General features: G+C 49.2%; 1 protein-coding gene across 3 annotated transcripts in view; it reads right to left on the bottom strand.

The window, feature by feature from the left end:
- Positions 1-22,073, bottom strand: part of KY (kyphoscoliosis peptidase) — a 46,632-nt gene extending 24,559 nt beyond the window's left edge. The window contains exons 1-5 of one of the 3 annotated variants that reach the window (XM_068982796.1): positions 21,938-22,073; positions 18,617-18,679; positions 14,854-14,916; positions 3,511-3,585; positions 1,546-1,608 (exon numbers count right to left, since the gene is read on the bottom strand). In XM_068982796.1, coding sequence (XP_068838897.1) covers positions 1,546-1,608; positions 3,511-3,585; positions 14,854-14,916; positions 18,617-18,679; positions 21,938-22,073 — 400 coding nt within the window. Of the gene's footprint in view, positions 1-1,545; positions 1,609-3,495; positions 3,586-14,853; positions 14,917-18,616; positions 18,680-21,937 lie in introns of all 3 variants that reach the window. The other 2 variants (XM_068982803.1, XM_068982811.1) reach the window with 2 other exon arrangements.
- Between the last annotated feature and the right edge of the window lie 1,386 nt (positions 22,074-23,459).

Below are 23,459 nucleotides of genomic sequence, written 5' to 3'. Positions count from 1 at the left end.
CTTGAGGGTGCAGCCTTGCTCAGCAATCCAGCGTCTTCTTCCTTCCTTTTCTGCTCCTCTACAAGGACCAAGGCCTTCCCTGGCTCCCCTCCTCTGATTGCCTCCAGCCTTCTGTCCTGCACAGTCTTACCCAGAGGCTCCCAGTGCCATCACGGCTCACCTGTCTCATGCCAGAGCTGGGATTTCTCCCCTCTGATCACTCAGATCACCTCAGAGCCATCCTGGGTGGTCCACCATGGGGCCCTCACCCAGCTGGGCTCTCAGAAGGGATGGGGATGCAGCGGCAGGCCCTGCTGAGCTCCCCCCTTCTCAGTGTCCTCTCCCCCCGTGGACTCTGGCTCCTGCACCTCTGACGAGGGCCATCACGGTGACCTGAGTGGATATGAGATGACTTACACGTTTAACAAGCTTCAGCTCTGCAAATGAGGTCTCCCCTGCCCCCATTTCGAAGAAGGATGGCATTTCTAAAATGGGACTGAAAACCCTATTATTAGTTTTACCCTTTCTTGGTTTCATTTTACAATATCTGAACATTAAAAATACCCATAATGATTTATGCCTCATTAAATTTACTTTTTGAGCAGATTATGTAAGATTTGAATATGATTTTGCATAAATACATTTAAAATACCAGTGGCATTAACTAAATTATTCTAATTTTAAAGCAAAACAATAGGAAGAAGTAACAAACTGTACTAAGCCTTAGATGCCATCTGGTCTACTGAGGGGGAAACTGAGGCCCAGGGAAGGTGTTGCTGCTATTGCTCTTGTGTCTGACTCTTTGTGACCCCATGGACTGAAGCACACAAGGCTCCTCTGCCCTCCACCATCTCCCAGAGCTTGCTCAAATTCAAATGTCCACTGAGTCGGTAATGCCATCCAACTATCTCATCCTTGTTCACTTCCTTCTCCTCCTGCCCTCAATCTTTCCTCGCATCAGAGTCTTTTCCAGTATTGGAGCTTCAGCTTTAGTATCAGTCCTTCCAATAAATATTCAGGGTTGATTTCCTTTAGGAATGACTGGTTTGATCTCTTCGTTGTCCAAGGGACTCTCAAGAGTCTTCTCCAACACCACAATTTGAAAGCATCAGTTCTTTGGTGCTCAGCCTTCTTTATGGGAAGGTGAGTAAGGAACAAAATTAAGATTCGAACACAGGCTGTCCATCACCCCTTCAGGATTTCTTCCCCTGTCTCACTTTGCTGATTCACATGCCTCCTACCTTACAGACACTTGCTTTAAAACTTAATTCAATTCTGAATTCTGTTCTAATGTTTCCCATAATGGGCTGCCTTGTTATTGGTGGGGTTTGTGCTTTAGCTTTGGGATCACATCTGGTGTGTGAGCTTTTCACTTCTCCACCTGTGTCCATAGCAGACATTGTCAGTCAATCATGATACTCTTGTCTCCTGAGCCCTGAGATGGCCCCAGATACCCAGCTCTAAGGAGCTGGACTGCTCCAGGGAGCCATTTCCAACTGACTGCAGATTGGCTCATGAGGCTAACCCAGTCTCAGAAAACAACCCCAAGAAGGCTTTGCAACTTACCATGGGTATCTTTCCCTCCAGGCTGCCGGGGTCTTGTGTTTCCATTTTTATCAACTTGTAAACCTACAATATCCCAAAGGTCAGGAGTTGAGACACTTCAGAAGAAATAGAAAGGCAAGCACGGATGATTCTCTGTGTGGTGGTTCTGACCCCTCATCTTCACTCTCCATCTCACAGTATTCTTGCTCTCATCCCCACCCACCACCAAACTACTGCTAGGAATGCCCTGGGCTTTCTGGTGAGATATGGAGGACTGAGAGCCAATGGGGGATGACAAGAAAGAGTTCAGTCTGTGAGCAGAGAAAGAATTTTCTAGAACATCAAGGCTTGGGATTACTCAGCAGGCTGGCCTGGAGTCCCTGTTCCTGCCTCCACACTGGATGTTCCTGCCATCTTGGACCACAGCTGGAGATCCTGAGGGTGTCAGTCAATTCACACTGCCAGATGATCTCAGGAGAAGAACTGACCACGAGCAGACATGAAAGGGGAAAGAGGGGAAATATTCCTCAGGAAGGTTCAAGGGCAATCAAATCTATAAATGCAGGATGATTAAGGCAGTGTGTGTGTGTGTGTGTGTGTGTTAGTCGCTTAGTCATGTCCGACTCTTTGCGACCCCACAGACTGTAGCCCACCAGGCTCCTCTGTCCATGGAATTCTCCAGGCAAGAATACTGGAGTAGGTAGTGATACATTCCCTCCTCCAGGGGACCTTCATGACCCAGGGATTGAACCCGGGTCCCCTGCATTACAGGCAGATTCGTTACCATCTGAGCCACCAGAGAAGCCCAGTAAGGCAGAATGGTCACTAACTGTCATTAGACTCCATAAACAACAGGAGATAATTTCTTGCTGATTTGAAACCAGGTCAGGAAGATGGGGGTCCCTGATGGAACCAGGAGGAGCTGGGGATAGCGGTGCCAAGGGAAGTTATTCTTTGCCCTTGAAGGTCATTGTTGGCTGTAAATAAAAAAATAGAAGGTTGCAAACGTACATAGGTCATTCTGAGAAACAGTGGACCTTGTCTTTCTTACGTTCATATTTTGTTTCCATCTACATTCTTCGGTAGAGTGACAGGGGTTCAAAATAGTAGCCAGATGTTTTGTGTACTTACTATTGCCTGGCTTGTGCTTTATTGACTGTCTCACGTAACCTCACAGCAATCCTTTGAGGGACTTTGAATCATTTTCCTTCTTTGGTACATGAGGAAATTGAGTACACAAGAGAGGTTAAGCTACTTGCCTGAGGTCTCACAGCTGAGATCTGAACCCAGCTAGCCGACTCCCAGGGCCTGCCCTCCCGGTCTCCTGGCTGCTGAGGCCTCAGTGGACGTGCAGTGCACCTCAGCCTGGGCTGTTCTGCAGCCTCTGTTCCTTGGCTGGAGTTTCCCCAGGCCCCTGTGTAGCCCCAGGATGGACAGATACAGGGTAAGGACCATGAAGGGAGCAGAGGAGGCGTCGCAGGCCTGGGTCTGGGTCTGTGCGCAGAGCACGGAAGGCAGCCAAGCATGGTGGCTAAGGGCATGGGCTTCATTTGGACCAGGCTTCTGACCTGCTTCCTAACTGGGAGACAGGCAGTTAGCTCACATTTCTGAGCCTTTGCTGATCTAAAAAGTAGGGCTAATACTGGTGTATAACAAAGAGTTAAAAACCAATTGAGTGTACAGTGCTTATGGACAGCGCATGCCACTTTTTAGGCAGTCAATACACGGCGTCTAAGAACAACAAAATTCTTGTGATGAAATTCGTGTTTAGCTAAATGCCTTGTGTGACCCAAGAACAGGGGTTATTGAGTGTGGAGAAGAGAGTGTCCCAGGGCGAAGCTGCCATGGCTCTGCTGGTTCCCTGTGTGTAGGCCCAGGTCACTCTTCCTTCTCCCAGAAGTTTCCCCGGGTTGGGCTCTGGCCCTTCCAGCTGCCCCAGCCCTCCGTGCCGCTCCTCCAAACACGACCAGCCCTGTATGCACGTACGTTTAGCTAAGGAGAACTTCTTGAACAGCTGGGGCATGGCATCCCGAGCGTGGACCTCCACAGTCAGCTGTGTTCCTGCAGGGGAATAGGAAGTGATCTTCTCAGCCAGACGCTGCCAGAGAAGGGTGCAATGTCTCATGACACATGTTTGAACAACAGCACACAATTGATTGTAGACCTTTCTTTTGAATATGCAGATAATTTTGTTTACAAAACCCCAAAGCAAGAAATAAGCAGAGAGTTTTCAAGTCTGGGCAAGATGGAGTAAACAACTTCCACCGTGTCTCTCCCACTCAATGCACTGGAAAGAATGAATAGACTGACTATTTGAGGACACTTCAAAGCAAATGATAGAAGGCAAACTGGGGAAGAAGATTAGAATTTAAAGCATCATCAAATTGGCAGAGTTGACCATTCCCTTCCCCTGTGGCATTACCTAGACTGGACTCAAAGGCAGACCCAAATGCACAAGGGCACAGTGGATGCAGAGAAAAAGTGCTCCAAGAGAAGCTCGCTCTTTTGGCTTGTGGAGTGAGAAGGAGGACTCTCAGAGTCATAGTGGAGGAAACCCTCTTGTTTTTCCCCTTTTTTCTTTCATCTCCTGACTCAGCCCCAGGGAAATTCTGCTGGTATCAGTGCAGCCGTGAGTTTGGTGGCCCAACAGACACCTAAGTCTTTGTAAGGGAGGTGGTTACCAGTGAAGCTATGATTCCCAAGAGTGTAGGGGAAAATACTCATTGATTTCTTTCCCTCTCTCTGTTCTCCACTGGTTGTTTCCAGATGCAGACACAGAGATGCACCCAGAAGAGTAGGAAAGCTAAAGTCCCAAGATTTAGGGCTGGAGGACTGGCAAGTGGGTTGTAAAGAGGAGGGAATCAAGAGAGCAATTCCATTAAGTTATGGATGAACTCCTGAGGTCACCTCTACATGAATGGATCTCATTCACACTGTGCATGCGCTTATCCTAAACATTATACCACAGTCTTTGCGAGCTAAACTACAGTATAAAACAATGCCTTGATTGGCCGCTGTGTGGTGCATGTGCGGGGCAGATCTGGCAAAGGCTAAAATCCTGTTACTCAGTATAGAGGGACCCTGGAAAATATCAACTTAAAAAGGAAAAGAAAATAAACAGATGCTAACCTGACGGGGACACAGATTTTGGATTTATCAGCCAGAGATTTTAAAACAGCCATGATAACCATGCTCTAAAAAGTGAGGTAAATCGTCTTGAAATAAATGAAAAGATACAAAGTACCAGCAAAACTTGGAAGATAAAAAGAAGAAACAAAAATTTTAGAACTGAAAAATACAATTATTTAAAAAATACCTGCATATACTCAGTAGCAAAATAGAGATGACCAAAAAAAAAAAAAAAAAAGAGTCAGTGAACTTGAAGAGAGAGCAATAGAATTACTCAACAAGAACAACAGAGAGAAACAGTGAACAGAACCTGTGGGATAGTACCTGAAGATTTAACACTCATGTTACTGAGACCCCAGAAATAGAGAAGAAATAGTGTGATGCAGAAAAATATTTGAAGAAATAATGACAGAATAATCAACACAACCAAGAGCTGGTTCATTGAAAAAATCAGTAAAATTGATAGACCTCTAACTAGAGTGGCCAAATAAAAAGAGACAAGACACAAATCAGGAATCAAGACACCAATACAGCTGAGATGAGGGTTATCACTATAGATCCCATGTATACTAAAAGAATAATAAGGAATAGTATAAATAACTCTTTACAGGTAATTTCTGCAACTGAAATGGACCATTTCCTTGAAAGCTATAAACTACCAAAACTCACTGAAGGAGTAATAACCTGAATTTTCCCATATGTATTTTTAAAACTAAGCTTGTAGTTCAAAATTTTTCAAAAACAAACAAACAAAAACCAAACCAAAACCAGGTCCAGAAGGTTCCACTGGCAAATTCTAACAAAACTGTCAGTAGTTTTAAAATTCAATTCTGCACAAGATCGTTCAGAAAATAGAAAAGCAGCAAATACTTCATATGTATTTTATGAGGCCATCATCAATCTGATTCCCAAACCAGACAAAAACAGTATAAGAAAAGAATACTATAGAGCATATCCCTTGTAAACATAAACATAAAAATTCTCAAAAAATATTAGAAAATTAAATCCAGCAGTATAGTGAAAGAATAACGTACCACTTTGGGAATGCAAGGTTAGCTCAATATTTGAAAAATCAGTGGTTGTAATTCATCATATTAGCAGGCTAAGGAAGACCCACATGATCATATCAATTGATACAGAAAAAGCATTTGACAAAATTTAACATCCACTCAACAAACCTCTCAAGAAACTAGGAATAGAAGGAAGCTTCTTAATCTGGAAAAGGGCACCTTCCAAAAACCTAGAGCTAACCGCATATTTAATGGTGAAAAGTGGAAATCTTTCCCCCAGGGATTTGGAACAAGGCATGGGTGGCCACTCTCACTGTTCCTAATGAACACTGTACTGAAATTCTGCCTGGTGAAATAATAGAAATAAAAGAGAAAGAAAGAAAAGTCATATAGATTACAAAGAAAGAAGTGAAACTCCTATTCACAGACATTTCTGTCTACATGGAAAAATCCCAAGTAATCTATACAAGAATTTCCTAGAACTAAAAAGTAAGTTTAAGAATGGTCACAGGATACAAGGTCAGCACCTCAAAATCAATTATATTTATGTTGACAATAAATGATTAGAAATTGAATTTTAAAATTACTATCTCCCAAGGCTCCAAAAAATGAAATAGTTAAGTGTAAATCTTAAGAAAAAAAAGCAGGAATTTTATGCTAAAACTAAAAATTATGATCAAACCAATTAAAGCAGACTTAAATTCATTGGAAAAGACCTTGGTGCTGGGAAAGATTGAAGGTAGGAGGAGAAGGGGATGTCAGAGGATGAAATGGCTGGATGGCATCATTGATCTGATGGACATGAGTTTGAGCAAGCTCCAGGAGTCGGTGATGGACAGGGAAGCCTGGCATGCTGCAGTCCATGGGGTCACAAAGAGTCAGACCTTACTGAGGGACTGAACTGACTGACTAAATACACAGGAAAATATGTTATGTTCATGAACTGGAAGACTCAGTATTGTCAAGTTGGCTGCTGCTGCTACTGCTAAGTCACTTCAGTCGTGTCCGACTCTGTGTGACCCCATAGACGGCAGCCCACCAGGCTCCGCCGTCCCTGGGATTCTCCAGGCAAGAACACTGGAGTGAGTTGCCATTTCCTTCAAGTTGGCAAATCTCCCTAAATTCATCTATAGATTTCATGCGATTTCAATTAAACTCCTTGCAGGAATTTTGTAGATTGTAAATAGAGGCCAGATGATTCTCAAATTTAGGTAGAAAGATATTGCAACTAGAAAAACCAAGTTAATTTTGAGAAAAAGGAGAACACCAATGGATTTTAAGATGTTCTATAAAGCTACAGTAATCACACAGTGTGATATTGACAAAGTGATAGATATATAGCTCAATGGAACATAATAGAATTAAGAAATAGACCCACACAAATACGGCAAATTGATTTTTCACAAAAGTGCGAAGACAATCCAATTAGAAAATGGGTAAAATAATGGATATCTCACCAAATAAGAAATTAAGGATGTTCAACATGATTAACCATTAGGAAAATGCAAACTGAAAGCAGAATGAGATACTACATCTATTAGAAGAGCAATAATAAAAAATAATGATAATGCTATATGCTGATGAGATTGCAGAGAAACTAGATCCCTCCCAGATGCTGGTGAGATTGTAAAATGATGCAGCCATTCTGGGAAATAGTTTAGCAGTTTCTTAAAAAACAAAGCAGGTACTTAACATACGACTCAACAAGTATAATTTTGTGCTTTTATCCCAGAGAAATGAAACTCTTTACATTCACACAAAAACATGTACACAAATGCTTATAGAAGCTCTATTCATAATTATCCCAAACTGGAAACATCTAAATGTCCTTCAGCGGGTGAATGGATAAACACCTTTCAGTACAGCCATATCAAGCGATACTTCTCAACAACCCTCTTAGGAGTGATGGGAGGATGTGACTCTATACAGAGTCTGTACCAGGGAATTTTGGGGGTGACAGAACTGCTTTGTATTCTGATTGTGGTGGTGATGTCATGAATCTGAGCATAAGTTAAAACACATAGAACTGCACATCAGGAAATCCAAAACTTTATGCTAATTTAAATTAAAATAAAAATTTTAAAACACCAATCAAACGCAAAAGCAAAAGTAGAATTAAAACAGAACTTATGTGATACAGAACGATGTAAAATAGGTGACAATGCAAAGCAGGATAATAATAAACATGTTTTTGTATCCTGTTTCTTCACTTGTCTTTACATTACATGTTACTGAATATAGTCACAAGTCATTTGAAATGGCTGCATAGTACTCTATTCTACAGATGGTTTATAATCATAAGAAGAAATTTCTTTTTGTTGGATATTTAAGATTTCCCAAATGTTCTGCTATTTAAACAATGATGTGATGAACATTCTGATGTTGTCTAGTTGCTAAGTTGTGTCTGATTCTTCTGTGACTCCACGGACTGTAGCCCACCAGGCTCCTCTGTCCAGGGGATTATCTCAGCAAGAATACTGGAGTGGGTTGCCATTTCCTCCTCCAGGGGATCTTCCTGACCCAGGAAATGAACCTGCATCTCCTGTGTTGGCAGGCAGATTCTTTACCACGGAGCCACCAGAGAAACCCAAACATTCTGACACACTGCTATACACACTCTCCAAATCGGTTTCTTCAAATAAACTCTTAAACATGTATTGAAGGGTATGGAGATTTTTAAGGCTTTTGTTAGATATTGGCAAAATCTCCTGAATGATTTTATGATTCTCTCAACAGTGTAAGAGAGTGTCTACTTTGCTCATCCTTTCTGTGTTTGGTGGCAAAATTGGTTATAATACTTTGTATTTCCTTCCAAAAAGAGGTCATTTATTCCTTCCCACATTTGGGTTGGCCTGATGATGTGGTCTGGCCAGTTAGCATGAAATGATGCTGTGCAGGCTTGGAACCTATGCCAAGTGACTCTGCTGCTTCCACTTCCATTCTTGGGATTCCAGCCATAGCTGCCGTGTAACTGCGCCTAACCTAGCCTGCGGAGGGCAAGAGACCACAGGGAGCAGAGCAGAGCCATCTCAGGTGAGGCCACCCCGGACCAGCTGATCTTCAGCCAGCCCTCCCACTGACCACACACAGTGGTGAGGCTAGCCAAGACCTGCAAGCAGCCATGTGTGGCTTAGACAAGAACACCCAGACAACCCGTAAACTTGAGAGCTGTTAAATGTTTTAAGGAACTGAATTTTGGGGTGGTTTGTATTGCAAAAATTTGACACTTGATTGTCATTAATCCTTTAAGATTTTTTAAAAAATGAAATGACATCTCACTGTTTCTGTGTATTTATTAAAATTTCAGTATAGTATTTTTCATATATTTGCCATTTTAAACTTACTTTGTGAATCGCTTATTTTCCTACTGATGTGGTATTTTTTTCCTTATTGATTTCATAAGAGCTCCATTTAGAATCCTTTGCCTGCTAAATGTGTTTTCACAGAATAACAATACTGACTTTCTTGTGTAGTTCATAACCTTGCTCTGCATGTTAAGGATAGAAATTCTTAAACAAGTTTAAAAGGTACAAAGTGGCCTCCAAGGGATTACTCTGAAGGGGTTAACATTCATTTTGACTGTAGTTTCTAGCACATTCACTGGCAGAGAAAATCAACCTGTGACTTGACAATTAGGATGTTAAGTGTTTCAGAGTTCAAAGCGTCATTCAGCTGTGGTCAGAGGATATGCTACCATCGCCATGGCAGCAAATGACAGCTGTGTGTCTTCCCACAATGCCCCGGGGCATGGGTCTACTCACCACTGCCTTTCCACTTTCTCCCCCTGAACACTCAGAGTTGGTCTTCAAAGTGGGTGCCAAGCTATACTTGCCCACTAGATGTTTTGTAAAAAAAAAGGATTTGAGAGAAATGTCCACTTCCTCCCCTTTTGTAGGTCGCATCACACAACGATCTGAGAAGTTCTGCAGAAGTCTACTTGACCCAGCATTATTTCATCAAACAAAATTTGGAAAATGCTGGGCTGCAACAGTCTCTAGAAGTACAGAGAAGCTGCAAAGCTGACCTGACTATTGGTTTGAAAGTGAAAACACTCAGTTGTGTTTGACTGTTTGCGACCCCATGGACTATACAGTCCATGGAATTCTCCAGGCCAGAATCCTGGAGTGAGTAGCTGTTCCCTTCTCCAGGGAATCTTCCAAACCCAGGGATCGAACTCAAGTCTCCCGCATTACAGGAGGATTCTTTACCACCTGAGCCACCAGGGAAGCCCAAGAATACTGGAATGGGTAGCCTATCCTTTCTCCAGGGGATCTTCCCAACCCAGGAATATGAACTGGGTTCTGCATTGTAGGTGGATTCTTTACCAGCTGAACTACCAGGGCTCAACAACAAACCTCTTTCCCAAACTTCTCCTAATGTCCAGGTACTTCCAACCACTCCTATCCAGCCGCGTCACTCTGTCAGAGAATGAGTGAGCTGAAAATCGAAACTCTATAAGCCCTTTCCGAGGTGGGTGCTGAGGTGGTTTCCCACTGGGCACTCGCCTGGCTGGAAGCTCACCAGTCAGTCACCCCTTCACTCATCAGTCACCCTTTCTCACCTCTCCCTTCCTGCACTGCCTCGCCTCTCCCTGGCCCCCTCTCCTGGGATCCGACATTTTCCTGAGGCCCCCTCCTGGCTCTGCCCCAAGTGGTGTTGTTAATCGTCACTCCCTTGAAGAGAATAGCAAAGCTCCCGGCCATCCCTGATGGGTGTTATTCTCGCTCTCATTCATAGGTGTGCAAGGGCACTTCTGGGAGGCTTCTCTGCTCCAAATGGTCCTGGACCTGGGCACACTATCCCCAGTGAGCAGGGTTGCAGTACCACCCCATGCTTCCTAAAGGTGTGAAGTGCTAAGAGTTTGCCAACTACAACATTCCTTACCAAATAAAACTCTTAATTTAAAGAAACATTAATTTGCCAATGATAAAAAGTGAAATATCATTTGGACAAACTTTAAAGTGAGATCCAGGCCCTAGGCACAGTCAGATACCATGACGCTAATCTTAGTCACAAGTATACCCAAAGGAGGCCTTTCTGGGATTTCGGATCAGCTGCCCCAGACTTTCTCATGTTACCGCTTCCCAGTTCCACCAGCTATCACCCAAACAGCATTTTGTGAAGCTGAAACTTTGGCTGTCTTAGTAAAAGCATATTAGTGGTTATTTTCTGCTACACCTGAGAAGTGGTTGCCAGACCCTGTTCCCACCCCCAGAGAAGTGGCGACGCAGCAGGCAGGCCTAAGCATGTCCACGACCTGCGGCCCTGGGCCTGCCTTCTACCCCATCAGGAGAGTCCTCCCACATGACAGCTTCTCTCCAGGTCTCTGTGGGTTTGAATCAGGCTTTGTCTGAAGACCTAATTTGCTCTGAACACCTAATACAGAGATGGCAAATAGATTTTGTGTTGTTCATTAACTCTGACTGATTGGAAGTGGCTGCCTGGAGCGCTTATCAATTAGCAAAGACTGTCAGGTGTGTGCGTGTGTATATGAATGTGAGTGTGTGTATGCATACATGCGTGGGTGTATTCTCGTGTGTGTGCTGGAGGGGGGTGGTATGGCATTCATGTCAGATATTTGTCATCATTGACTTAAGATGCTCCTAACTCTCTTCATAACCGGCTGTCACCTTTATAACCTGGATTCTGTGCCCTCAAATTTTTCCTGCAGTAGATGAGTCAGAAAATCTCAGTTAAAGTATTTCTAAAAAAGCCCAACTCTTAAACAGCCCTGGGCTGGGTGTTCAGAGGTTTCTGCCCAGAGTGTGGTAGTCAGCATTAGTGCAGGAAGTGTAAGCTCTGACACCCTGGGAACAGCAAGCTGGCTGATGACGGGGACAGTCCAGCTCTGCAGATCCTACACCAGGTACAGTCTGACACAGGGTGGAAGCCCTGAGCAGCAGCTCTAGTTGTGGGGTGACTGCGAGTGTGCCAGAGCTCAGGGCCAGGGCCAAGGCCAAGGGGCACCAGTCAGAAGGTGTGATCAAGGCTGTCTCCTGCAGCCTGACTGACCCTGGCTTCCATGGGGCTCTTGAAAACCCAGGGGCACTCATGATTCTTTCTGCAGAATGGCGCTCAACAGGGATGTCCCAGGTCTGGAAACATGACAGTTGGAGCCTAGTGCAGGTCTGATCAAAGAAGGCACAGACAGTCTGCCTGGAGATGAGGGTAGGTGACCTGGAAGGAGGCCTCAACAGAAATCTGATTTGTCAAGAATAACTTTTGGGGCCTGAGGTCACTGGGGCTCCTATAATCACTCCCCTCTCATTCAACGCACAGGCCTGTCACAGATGAATCTTGCAAAGACCTCTTCCACGTGAAGATCCAAGATTCCCATGATCATTCTGTCACCTGTTGCATAAAGTTACCACCCCCTCTGCTGGGAGCTCTTCCCCAGGGGCCGTGTGACCTGCTCCTTCATCACCTCCCTTACTCAAATGTCACCTCAGGGATGCCTTTCTCAACCACTCTATTTTAAATTGTTCCCTGTGGTAGCTGCATGATGGCCCTTAAAGATATCCATGTCCTAATTCGGGAACCTGTGAATGTTACCTTCTACGGCAAAGGGGACCCTGCAGATGCGGTTCAGTTAAGGATCTCGTGATAGAAAGGTGATCCTGATCATCTGGGTGGGCCCAATGCCATCATCAGGATTATTACAAAACAGAGCGGGATAGAACTACTTTACAGAGAGAATGCAATGTGATGATGGAAGCAGAGACTGGCGTGATGCAGTCACAAGTCCACAAGTGCCAGCAGCTTCTAGAAGCCAGCAGAGTCAAGGAAAAGATTATCACCCAGAACCTCCAAAAGGAATCTGATGCTGACCAAGAGACTGATTGGCCCAGTGAGACTGGTATGGGATTTGTAGTCTCAGAACTGTTGAAGAGAATATTGTAGTTGCTAAGTCATGCCCGACTCTTTGTGACTCCCATGGACTGTAGCCTGCCAGGCTCCTCTGTCCGTGGGATTTCCCAGGCAAGAATACTGGAATGGATTGCCATTTCCTTCTCCAGGGGATCTTCCAGAACCAGGAATTGAACCCAGGTCTCCTTCATTACATGTGGATTCTTTACCACTGAGCCACCTGAGAAGCCCACTGAAGACAATAAGTACATTTGTGTTAAACCACTGAGTTTGAGATTACGTGTCACAGCAGCCACCAGAAATGAATACTCAGCTGTGTGACTTCCCCTCCATGCCCCTTCCTGCTTTATTTTCTCCTCCAGCCTTATCTGACACCTTGCATTTTTCTAGTCAGGTTCATCAGTTTCCTTCACCGGGTGTCAGCTTAACAGGGAGGGAACCTTGTCTGTTGTGTTCTCTGATGGATCCCAAGTGCTATCATCCAGAGCTGCTTTTTGTGAAATGAATGAATCAGCATGAGTGGGCACTCTGCCTCAGCCCCAGAGCAGGGCAGCCTCTCCCTCGCTGTGGTCCAGGCTTCCATAAGACCTGGAGGGTTCATTCCATCCCGATCTTCAGTGGACCTTGTCCAAGGCCACCTCTGGAAGCCTTAGGTCCAGGGAGGAGGCATGTGAGTGGCCCACAAGAGCCAGGGTATGATGTACAGGTAAGGTCCTGGTAACTGGAAGGCCCCATTTCACTAGTCCTATCCTACAGGTCTGGCAGGAGCACCCTGGCTGGGGACCACAGCATCCTCAGCCTCAGCTTCCTCCTCTGTAGACAGGGATAATATCACGACCCAACCAGGGGGTATGGCCAGAACCAAGCAAGATAAATAGTTGCTAATTCACACTCAGTGCTGCAGTCCATCAGGTGGCAAAGAGTCGGACACAACTGAACTGAATCCACACTCACTTTAGTGAGGTGTCACTCACTCTTGTTTGGGGTGAGCTGCTTGCTGCCAGTCCATTTCAGAGAAGTGGGGGGCCCAGGCTTGTCTTTGTAGTGCTCAGAGGGGTAACAGGTTGAGGTGAACCCACTGAGTGACCTTGGGTTTGTCCTGGAGCCATCGTCCCAGGAATCCTGCCCTAGATGGATACTGACCTAGACTGTAAGAAGAACTAGCCACTTCCTGCTGGGGACTCGAGCTGACAGGCCTTTCTTCACTATCTGCCAGCATCTTTCCTTGGGGATGCTGAGTTAGCTGGTGTTACAGAGCAATTCCCCTAGAACCTCTGAGTCCTCCAGGGCTTCCTGCTCACTGCCTTCTGGACATAACCTTACAAGTTAGGACATGAGCGCTGAGGGCACCAGCGGTGACATCTTAGGCCCAAGTCTATGAGAGCTCTCAGGCACCAGGCCCTTCAATCCAGAGCAGAAAGCCACAGCTGCAGGGAGGGGAGGTGAGTGAGTGGGGGAGTGGACGTTGGGTGGGGCTCTAGCCTGGCCTCTCCTCCAGCTGTAGCTGTGAGCCACCCTGCCTCCACCCTGAGGTGCTCTCAGATCTAGTCCCTTGCAGAGTCAGCAGCGGACGCCCTCGCCTGCCCTCCCTTCTGGGAAGATCTGTCCAGCAAAGTGAGCATTCCTAAGGAAGGGCCCTCTCAATCCCCACTGCTGAGTTAAACTTGTCCCAGGGTGGAGGGCCCTGTCCGGGCAGGCTCTGTCTCTGGGGGAGAGGCCAGGGAACTGCTGTGACTCGGAAGCAGGGAGGGCCAGGCGTGGGGAGCTGGGTCCCGGGGTGGCTGTAGAAGCTGTGCTGTGAGAGGAGAGACAGCTGAGGTCTTGACGGTGGTTGGGGTGGTGGGGGGCGGGGATGGTGCTGGGAACAGACTACTCCAGCTCTGACTCTTACTGGCCATGCAATCTTGGACAGAAGACCACCTTTCTAAGCCTTGGTTTACTCATCTGTAAAATGAGGACGATAAGAGTACCAATCAAATATGACTGTTGTGAGGCATAACTCACGTGAGAATGACCGTGTACGTGGTCTGGCAGGGTGCCTGGCGTGAGGTTAGCACTCAGAGAAAGTGATGACAACCAGGGTGATGATGATGACAGCAGCGGCTTCTGTGGCCCAAGGACTTTATTGCTCTATCCCAGGCACAGCCAGCCTCTCACTGTTTCCCATGGGATGTGGGGGAGGGAAGGGTGCTCCAGCATCTCCAGGGCAGAGAGGGCCCTGCTCTCCACAGTCTGAGCCCTGGCCCCACTCTCTCTGGCCAGGACAGCAGATCTGGGCACACAGGAGCTGGGGGAGAGGGGACAGGTAGTGGCAGAACCTTACCTTGGTTGTCGTAGGAAGTGATGACCTGGGTCTGCTGGGCATGCTGCTTCTCCACCAGGTTTCCTGTTGAAGGAAGACAAGAGGGGCCTGCAGTGACCATGGGGCCCAGGGTAGGATGGAATTTTCCCTGGGCAGAGCAGAGAGTTGCCAGGCTGGGTATCAACACGTGTGAATCAGTAGAATCTTACATCTGAACACAGAGGCAAGTGCCTAGGAGCCCGCGTACACACAGCCTCTCACTCTCAGTGGGGGGTAGCAGAGGTTAGTTTCTCTTCCAAAAGCTGGGCCTGCCTCCCATGGGCTAAATGACCACCGCTCCTGACTTTGGTGCAGCCAGGCCAGTTTCCATAGCACAGCGTGAGGCCTCCTTGATCTCCACACCTTTCTACGGAGCAGCCTGGAAGGCTCTTATCTCAATCATGGGCCCATGGCTTTGACTGGTTAACTTTTTGCTAAAGACCCCATGGCCAGGTGAGACCCCGGGCTTGAACCAAAGTCTCCTAAGTCTGAACTCAGCCTCCTACCTCTCTCTGAGAGGAACGGAGAGTACCCTGCTCCTACTCTAGCCTCGGAGTTGGGGTGCTTGCAGTTTCGTTCAGGTTCACCAACATTTGCAGGGCACCTGCCATGCACTGGCGATATTCGTGTCCCTGGGACACAGAGCCATGCTCAGAGCCTAGTGGAATCAGGCTGCTATGGAGACATGCCCAGCTCCTGCCATAGACCATGGCAGGGTGCCCCCTGCCCCTCCCGTGGGAAGCACCGCCTCCCCTCCATCTCTGCTGCACATGTATGGCTGCTGTGGTGGTCTGGTCTTGCCCTTGAACCTCTACTTCAGAGGGGCAGGGATGAGACTAGGGAAGGGCCACTACCACCCCGACCTGCCATCTTCTCCCCTGGCCTCCTGCTGAGCTGCAAACAGGCTGCTGGGCCTGTCCCTGGAAGTGACCACTGGCACAGGTGCAAGCATGCCTCTGGAGCACTGGCCCGATTTGGCTCTGTTCATATGTCATCGCTTGTATACCTAACCAGAGCTGCCACTCAGCATTTCCACGCTGTGGGCCAGGCAGAAGCCGGTCATGGTGGGTGGGTGACTCACTGAGCTGGACTTGACTGCTATTCTCCTTGCGGGGCTGGGGTCTTGCCCGGGGAAGCCCACCCACTCTAGGCTTCTCTGTAGCAGGCCCAACCAACCAGGTCAGTTAGCCCCATGAAGGCTGAGGTTGGTCAGTTGGGCAAGGGTCAGGACCACTGTGTGTGCCAACTCAGGGTGAAGCAGTATGTGCTAGGCTGGAGCTCCAGGCCAGACCCAGGTGAAGACAAAGAGGCCACCTCCTGTGGGCACAGCTGGCTGTAATCTCCGCTCGGCTGGAGGGTGGAGGAAACAGGATCTGGGAAGGGAATCCTCAAGAAGGATGATTGGCTGGCATTAGCTGCTGTAAGGGTATTTATAGTCATGGCTGCACAACTGGTTTCCCTGTGGCTGTGGGGCATTAGTCCCTGTGCTGCTAGGCAGACTTCAGCCAGGACCAAGGAAAGCAGCCAATCACAGCAGGGGAAGCCCGTTGCTGGGCAAGCTGAAGGCTCAGCCCAAACACCTGCTGCTCGGAAAAGTTTGGAGCACTTGGGCTCCCCCCACCCTGCCAGCACCTCAGCCAGAGGAGTGCATGGGTAGCAAGAGGGGGGACCAACAGCATGTTCATCCACACTTGTGCACCCTCTACCAAGTACAAGCCAGCAGCTGCTTCCTTCTCAGGTGAAAGCTGTCCAGTTTCCAAGGCTGGGCACCATGCTGGTCACCAGGGCTGCGTGACCTGGGCACCAGCAAGGCAAGTATGTACCCAGGACCTCACCATCAGAAAACGCAGAAAGAAGCTGTAGTTTTAACTTCTGCTTGCATTCAAGCATGTCACTTGGAAAAAATAAATAAAATTTTACTTGAAGTTAATTTTAAATTACATATGTTGGTGGAGTGGTGGAATCCTCTTTCCCAAGTTCAAGGCCTCTGTGCAGTCTCTCTCCAGCCCTGCATTTATCTAAAACTCTTAGGTGATTTTGCAAGAACTACTTCAAGCATTCTCTTTCTTAGCTAGCACCTAGTACCCACTTCACATCTTTAAGAAGAGTCTTGTAATAGTTACCATATCTTTTTGTGTTTTGTTATGTTTTTCCACTAATCTTCCCCCAAACCAGGAACCCTGAAAGATGGTAAAAAGGGGATGAATTCAGTATACTTCAATCCTCTCCTAATGTAATAACATGCCCAAGAAGCCATAAGATGAATTTCCAACAACTCAGGTGAAGCAGGAGCTGTAACAAAGACGTGGTGTCCTTTTCCTCCTACACGACCCGCTTGCCCTCCACGCACCCGCACACTGGCGGGGCACGCCTGCTTGCGTGGGCTGCTATGTGCTTCTGAGGCTGTCAGGTCTCTTGGAGGTCTGATTCTTTTTGTAATTCTCATGAACTCACAGCACAGTTTTGCTAACTTAGCTGTCCGTTTAGGTAGAGCCAGAACTGGTGTGTCTCCCATCTGATGGTCCCACCCCAAGGATAAGGAAGACATCCCATGCATGCATGCCCATCAGCCAGGACTCTGAGGATGGTCCCTGGTTGGGGGAGGGTGTGTTGAGGATGAGTTATCTGCATGCATAGCACAGGGGACACAGGCAAGCTCTTCACCTCTAGGGTGCTGAGACTTGGCTGGGGTGAATGGCATTATGATGCAATCATTCTAACATGGCCCCAGGAGGGCAGGCGTTCCTGACTATTCCATTCACAGGTTCATCTCCAACAACTGGAACACTTCCCAGAACCAAGCAATCACTGTATACCTTTACTGAGGGAATGAATGAATGAATTCACTTTTAGAAGTTCGTCCTCTCCTTCTGTTACTGTCAGAAGGATGGCAGAACGTAGGTGCTCAGTCTTGTTCATTTGGGGTCTTGTTTCTCCATTTGTAGAGGGTCATGGGGGATGGGTCCTTCCCACTGGCATTTGATGAGTCAGTCATCTGATCCTGGGGCTCAGATAGCTGGGGTCTGACTAAGTCCCCTACTGGGGCTCTGGGAGTGGAGGTCTTATTCTTGCTAGAATTCTCACATGCCCCCAGTGCAGTTCCATAGTATTTGTCCATGGAGGCTGGGCTTACGAATCCAGAAGGGCCAGAATAAGGCCCAGTGGAATGGTCCATGCATGGCACTGCCAGAGAAATCCTGGGCTTGCAGGGTGACTGACACCTGGCACCATACAGAAGTGGCTTTGGAAGCTGGTATTTTTCTCAGATCTTATTGTATTCTGGGTTCCAGGCCAGGAGCCAAAGAACCCTGGACTGGCATCTTTCCAGGCCTTGAGTAACACCACCCAAGGCAGGCCACTGTCTTCCCTGTTTAGAAATATTTTTAAAAGATGGATGCCCTGCATAACCTGGGAAGCCCCTCCCCTGGGGACACATCCAAATCCACTATCCCAAACGATGCCAAGGTTTTCTTTATAGCTCAGCCAGTGAACAAGTGGGTGCTCAAGTTGATAGCATTGCCCCCTCAACAGCCTCCAGGAAACTGGGGGACCTGATGCCAAGGGGAATCTTCCAGGGTCATGGTGGCCCCAGAGGCCTGGCTGAGTCACACAAGCAGCCACTGTCTGAGTGGTTAGACATCTAGGCCAGTCATCAAACAAGTGAAACCCAACATTCATAGACATTTTTCAATATGCTGAATTCAAGAGATTGGAAAGAAAATAAAATGAAGATGAGAGAATTTACCACAGAGATCATTTCCTTCTAGTTTCTGCCATCTCCGGATTCCGTTCCCGACGCCTTGAAGTCCTGTGAAGTGACAAAGACCAGCATGAGGCCCTCTGTGGAAGGAGACTCAGACCAAGTGCACCAGTTGGGAATGGACCTGAGCTAAAGGTGGAATGTGGCTCTTTAGGGATCTGAGAGAGGCTGCCCGCAAATGAGAAGAGCTCAGAGGAATGAATGCAACCCTCTACATTTAAAACATTAAAGAAAACATTACCATGGTAGTTTTCAGGGGCGGTGGTTGGTTATCAGGATCATTCAGGGAGAATTTTCACAATGGAGATGCCTCTTTGTCACGCCCACGTTTCCACTGCATGAGTATGGAAGCATTATTGTGAAGACACCTGCTAGAGTCTTCATCTGCTAGAAGACATTCATTTTGCCTGCCTATTTCTGTGCGTGGCGAACCTTCTTCCACTTTGAGAGTCCTAAGGTAGGGTGGGGAGTGGGCAAAGATGGAAAGTGATAGATCTTTATGGGAACTGAGAGTGACGGTTGCCTGCTCTCCCAGCCACTTGCAGCTAGAGCAAGAACCCTGAGTGGCCGAGGCATCCGCTGAGATGTACCTGTGTCTCACTCTATCTCGGGACCTGGTGAGGCAACAGGGAAGGGAATGGAAGTGGTTCTCTCTCTCTCTTTCTGGCGGCGGCTGGAAGTGGTGGCCACAAGGTCAAGTTCCTGGCACAGAACTGTCATATATTCTGGCAGTGCAAGCAGCTGCAATAAAATCAAGTTGCTGGCGTGGAAGGAGCATCGAGGGCTCCTTGGTGGCAGCAGAGGCCTCCTCACCAGGCCAGTCCTGCTCTGCAGCCTATGGCCACGTTCCTGGAAGCTCAGCCTCCAATATGAATCTCCAGCCCTTTCCACCACTCTGAGCGTCCCCAATCCTTTCTTGACACCCTTCTCTTCTGTAGAGCCCTCCATAGTCAGCATCTGGGACCTACCACTCAGAACCCTCACTGACACCCAGGGAGTGGAAAGCACATGTCCCATTGACTCTGGGGAGAAATCCTGAGATATTGAAGCTTTTTCAGACCTGGTGCAGGCAGCTTTAGGCTACCTCCTCTATGGAGAATATGCAACAGGAGCTGAGGGCTTTCAGGAGTGTTTCGGAGAAGCGTGGCTCTAAGGAAATGGCTTGGAAAATGCTAGGGCCCTGCAGAAAAGGAAAAGGCATCTCTGCTACCTTGCAGCCCAATATCTGGTGCACACACTCCGTGCCTCCTTGTCCCTCTTAATCTTTTCTGCCACAAGGACACAGCAGAAAGCCACCTGCTCACACCCTCAGTCGGTCCTCTGCCCATGAAAGTAACCAAGCTTCGCTCTTCTGACAGAGAGCACAGACCCTCCTTTGTAGAGCCGGGAGGATTCCCTGCCTGGCAGGCCCTGGAGCGGAGCAGACCAGAGGACATGACACACTTGGAAGAGGGGGAGGGGTGTGTTTTGGATTTTTGTGCACCAGCAGGAGGCCTTGGAACAAGCTGGTCTTGTTCAGCATTTCTCCTCCTTGGCTTGCCCTGAGAAGCAAGCCCATGTGCTGGCTTAGCTAGGGGTCTCCTGACATCACTACTGTCCAGCGGGCCTTGGAGACCATGTGCTCTCCCTCTGCTCCAGCTCATAACTGTCTGATTGTCAATAAATGACACGGTCTCTCTGCTTCTATAATATTTGGAAGAAACTTCCATCAGGAAAATATTTGGAGCAACATATCAGCAGAGAAGGCTCAGGAAACAGGGGTCTTCTTTCTCTGAGTCGTGATCATGAGTGTGAAGTGCATTGGTCTGGCGTCACGTAGGGTTTGTACCCGGTGTTGGACCCTTCACTGAGCAGTCCGCATCGCTGGTGTCTCAGGGCCTTCTCTATGTTCTCCACCCTCTTTCTAGTGTCAGAACCTTTTGGAGAAATGTGATCAGAGCAGCAGAGGGAGGTGGGGACCCATGGGCTGACCTGGAGCTGTGCCTTGTGGGGGGCCTCTGGCCCTCTGGACCACAGTCCATGCAATAGTGGGCAGCCACATTTCTGTCAAGGAAGGCCCGGCGGCCTCTGTCAATTTCCTCAGTACAAATACCCTACGCAGGCCGTGTCCCCTTCTCCCAGGGGCAGCTCTGAGAACACCAGAACCAACCAACCCAAACAACTGCTAGGCCTCAAATCCCTCTGGAGACTGGGTGCCTGTCGACATTCTCGGCTCTCCACCATCTCTTTTCTCTCCCCTGCCTGCCTCCCCTGGACATCACCAGGAGCTAAGGGGCAGCTGCAGCCTGCGTGGCCTGGGGTGGGGGTGGGGGGCAGAGCCATCCATGGCTCCGCTGCTACCGCAGGGTGGGTGGAAGGCACGTATTCAATGTGCACAGGGGCTGTGGGGACAGAAGAGTTGGGGACAGACTTCGAGGAGCACTGGAGCTGGAAGGGAGACGGGAGGCAGAAGTTTTACCTTGAGGGCTGTGAAACTTCACTTCCAAAGAGCCAGGGCACAGTCCGTCTAGGGCACCGCACTCCAGGCTCCTCAAGAGCTCCTGAGGGCTTCCTCAGAGACGGGGACTCGGGGCTCCCAGATGTCTGAGGGGCCGATTTAACCTCTAATAATATCCCTTTCCACCTTCTCACATTGTTTCCTGTTCTCTGGAGAGTACAGGGGCCAGGGTCCTGCTTTCCACAACCACTCTGGGAACAGTCGCTTTATTTTACCAGTATCTCCTTCCCCGGAAAGTCTACAGGACAATTAGGATCATAGCTAAGCCAAAGTGGGGAGAGCAGCCACCCCAGCTTGTGTGCCTTTCACACCTTGCACGCCTTCTACTGTTGGAAGCTGGGAGAGGGCTCAAGAAGTGAGGCCATGATTTGTGCAAGGACACCAAGGGAGGGCCCCATCTCAAAATTTCTGACTCAGTACACGAATTCCCCGGGGTCCCCTGCGCCCTGCAATGTGGCCCGTGGGGAGCAGGCCTCGGGCACGCAGGATTCAGGCCTGAGGCTCTGGTCCTTTTCCTCCAGGGCATCTTCCAACCTGATCTGCACCCTTCAGAGAGTGACCAAGAGGAAACTGGCTCCCGGGGTGACGGAAGCACCGCAGGCATGCACGGGGAGTCAACCCGGGGCAATCACGGGGCTACGCGTTGCCACAGGACGCCAGAGCCGCAGCGCGGAGGCGCAGCCAGCTTTGGGGAGCAGTTCGGCCTCGCTGACCTCGTCCCGGGGGCGCCTGGGGCGCCCCCCGGCGGGCAGGCCCTGGGGCGAGGAGGTCGAGGGACCGGGGGCCGGGCCGGCCCGAGCGCGGTTTACCTCCTCTGCGCTGCGGCGGCGCGCCCGGGTCCGCCGGCCGGTCAGAGTGCGCGCCCTGAGCGGCGCGCCGCTTCTCCGAGTGCACGATCAGCAGCATGTCGATGGACACAGCGTTGCTGTCCTTCTTCAGCTCCATGGTGCCCCCCGCTCCGGCCGGTGCGCGGCGGCCGCTCGCGAGCCTGCCTGCGCTGCAAATGGCCCGTGCGTGCCGCTGCCCTGCGCGGGAGACCGCGAGGGCGCGGGAGAGGGCGCTCCCCGCCGCCCGGCCGCGGCGCTGCGTTTCGCTGACTCTGCCAAACTCGCCATTAGGGCCCGCCCGGGAGGGCGCTACCCTTATGAAGCGGCTCTAAGTCACCTTTGAAAGGAAATCCCTGGCCGTCCGCGCTCCGGAGCCTCCCTCCCCGCGCCCCTTGCCTCCCGGCCACTGCCTCATCCCGCAATCCCCGGGGCCTCCCCGAGATAGTCCGCAGAAGACCTCAGAAAGCCGCAGCAAACACAGAAACCGCGCAGTGCTGTCAACGGGGAGAATCAGTGCAGTAAAAGAGAAACGGCAAGGGGGCTTCAGATTCCATTGCAAGATGCGGCGAAATTGGCCGAGTTTTGCCCTTGGCGCCACTCTTTCCCCGAGTGGGCTTGGAGGTCGACAGCTCCCTCCGTTAGAAGGAGATGTGTAGGATGTTGAGGTCAGGACCCCTGCCCCATTATGGCCCCACAAGAACTTGGAACTTGCCCACTGGACATCAGCCTAACCGTCCTCTCTGGCCTGAAGTGAAAGTCTTAACATCTCTGTACCTTCTAGAAGCCTGGCTCTAGCCCTGTTGGCAGAGGGGAGGGGGAGAGGAGGAGGCTGGGTACAGGGAGCAGCCTGCCTGGGCCGCAGTCAGGGAGCTGGACCTGAAGGCCCGTCTATTTTTAGCGAGGCCGGGCCTGCCCAGCCAGTAGCACCGCCGGGCTTTGGCTCTGGGACTCAGGAGTGTTTACAGCGCATCTACTTGGTAGCCTTTGGCACTGTGGGCCTACCCGCCTGGGGCCAGACCCTAACTTGACTTTCCACCATTAAGAAATACCATGCAGCTGGAGGCCTTTGCTCTGGGACCCTCTTTGCTGTGGAGTTGAGTGACCCCACCTTGCACCATGGCCCCTGGAAGCTCCCCCACCTCTTGGAGGCAGACTCGACAGCACAGGCCTGGGTTCTACACTTGCTGCCCCTGTTCCCTTGGAAAAGCCACTTCCCCTGCATTTGGTCACCTGTGCCATGGGCATAATTCAGACCCTCACCAGGCTGCTGTGACAGTGACGTGCAGGTGAAGTGCCTGATGCATCGTAAGTGGTCTTCAAGTGGGAGCTGTCATTCTTCCCTCACTCTAAGGATGAGGAAAGGGACAGGTGACGTGGCAAGTCAGTAGTAGAGCTGGGGTCACACAGCTGAACCTCAGACTCATGAAACTCTTTCCCTGTTGACTGTGGCTCACAATGCCGGCACCTCGTTGCATCACTGCCGCCCCCTTGCCCACTGGGCACC

Source organism: Capricornis sumatraensis, chromosome 1, assembly GCF_032405125.1.
Source record: "Capricornis sumatraensis isolate serow.1 chromosome 1, serow.2, whole genome shotgun sequence".
Lineage (NCBI taxonomy): Eukaryota > Metazoa > Chordata > Mammalia > Artiodactyla > Bovidae > Capricornis > Capricornis sumatraensis.
Note: the sequence above shows the minus strand (reverse complement) of the source record. Positions and strands in the feature narration are given on the sequence as shown.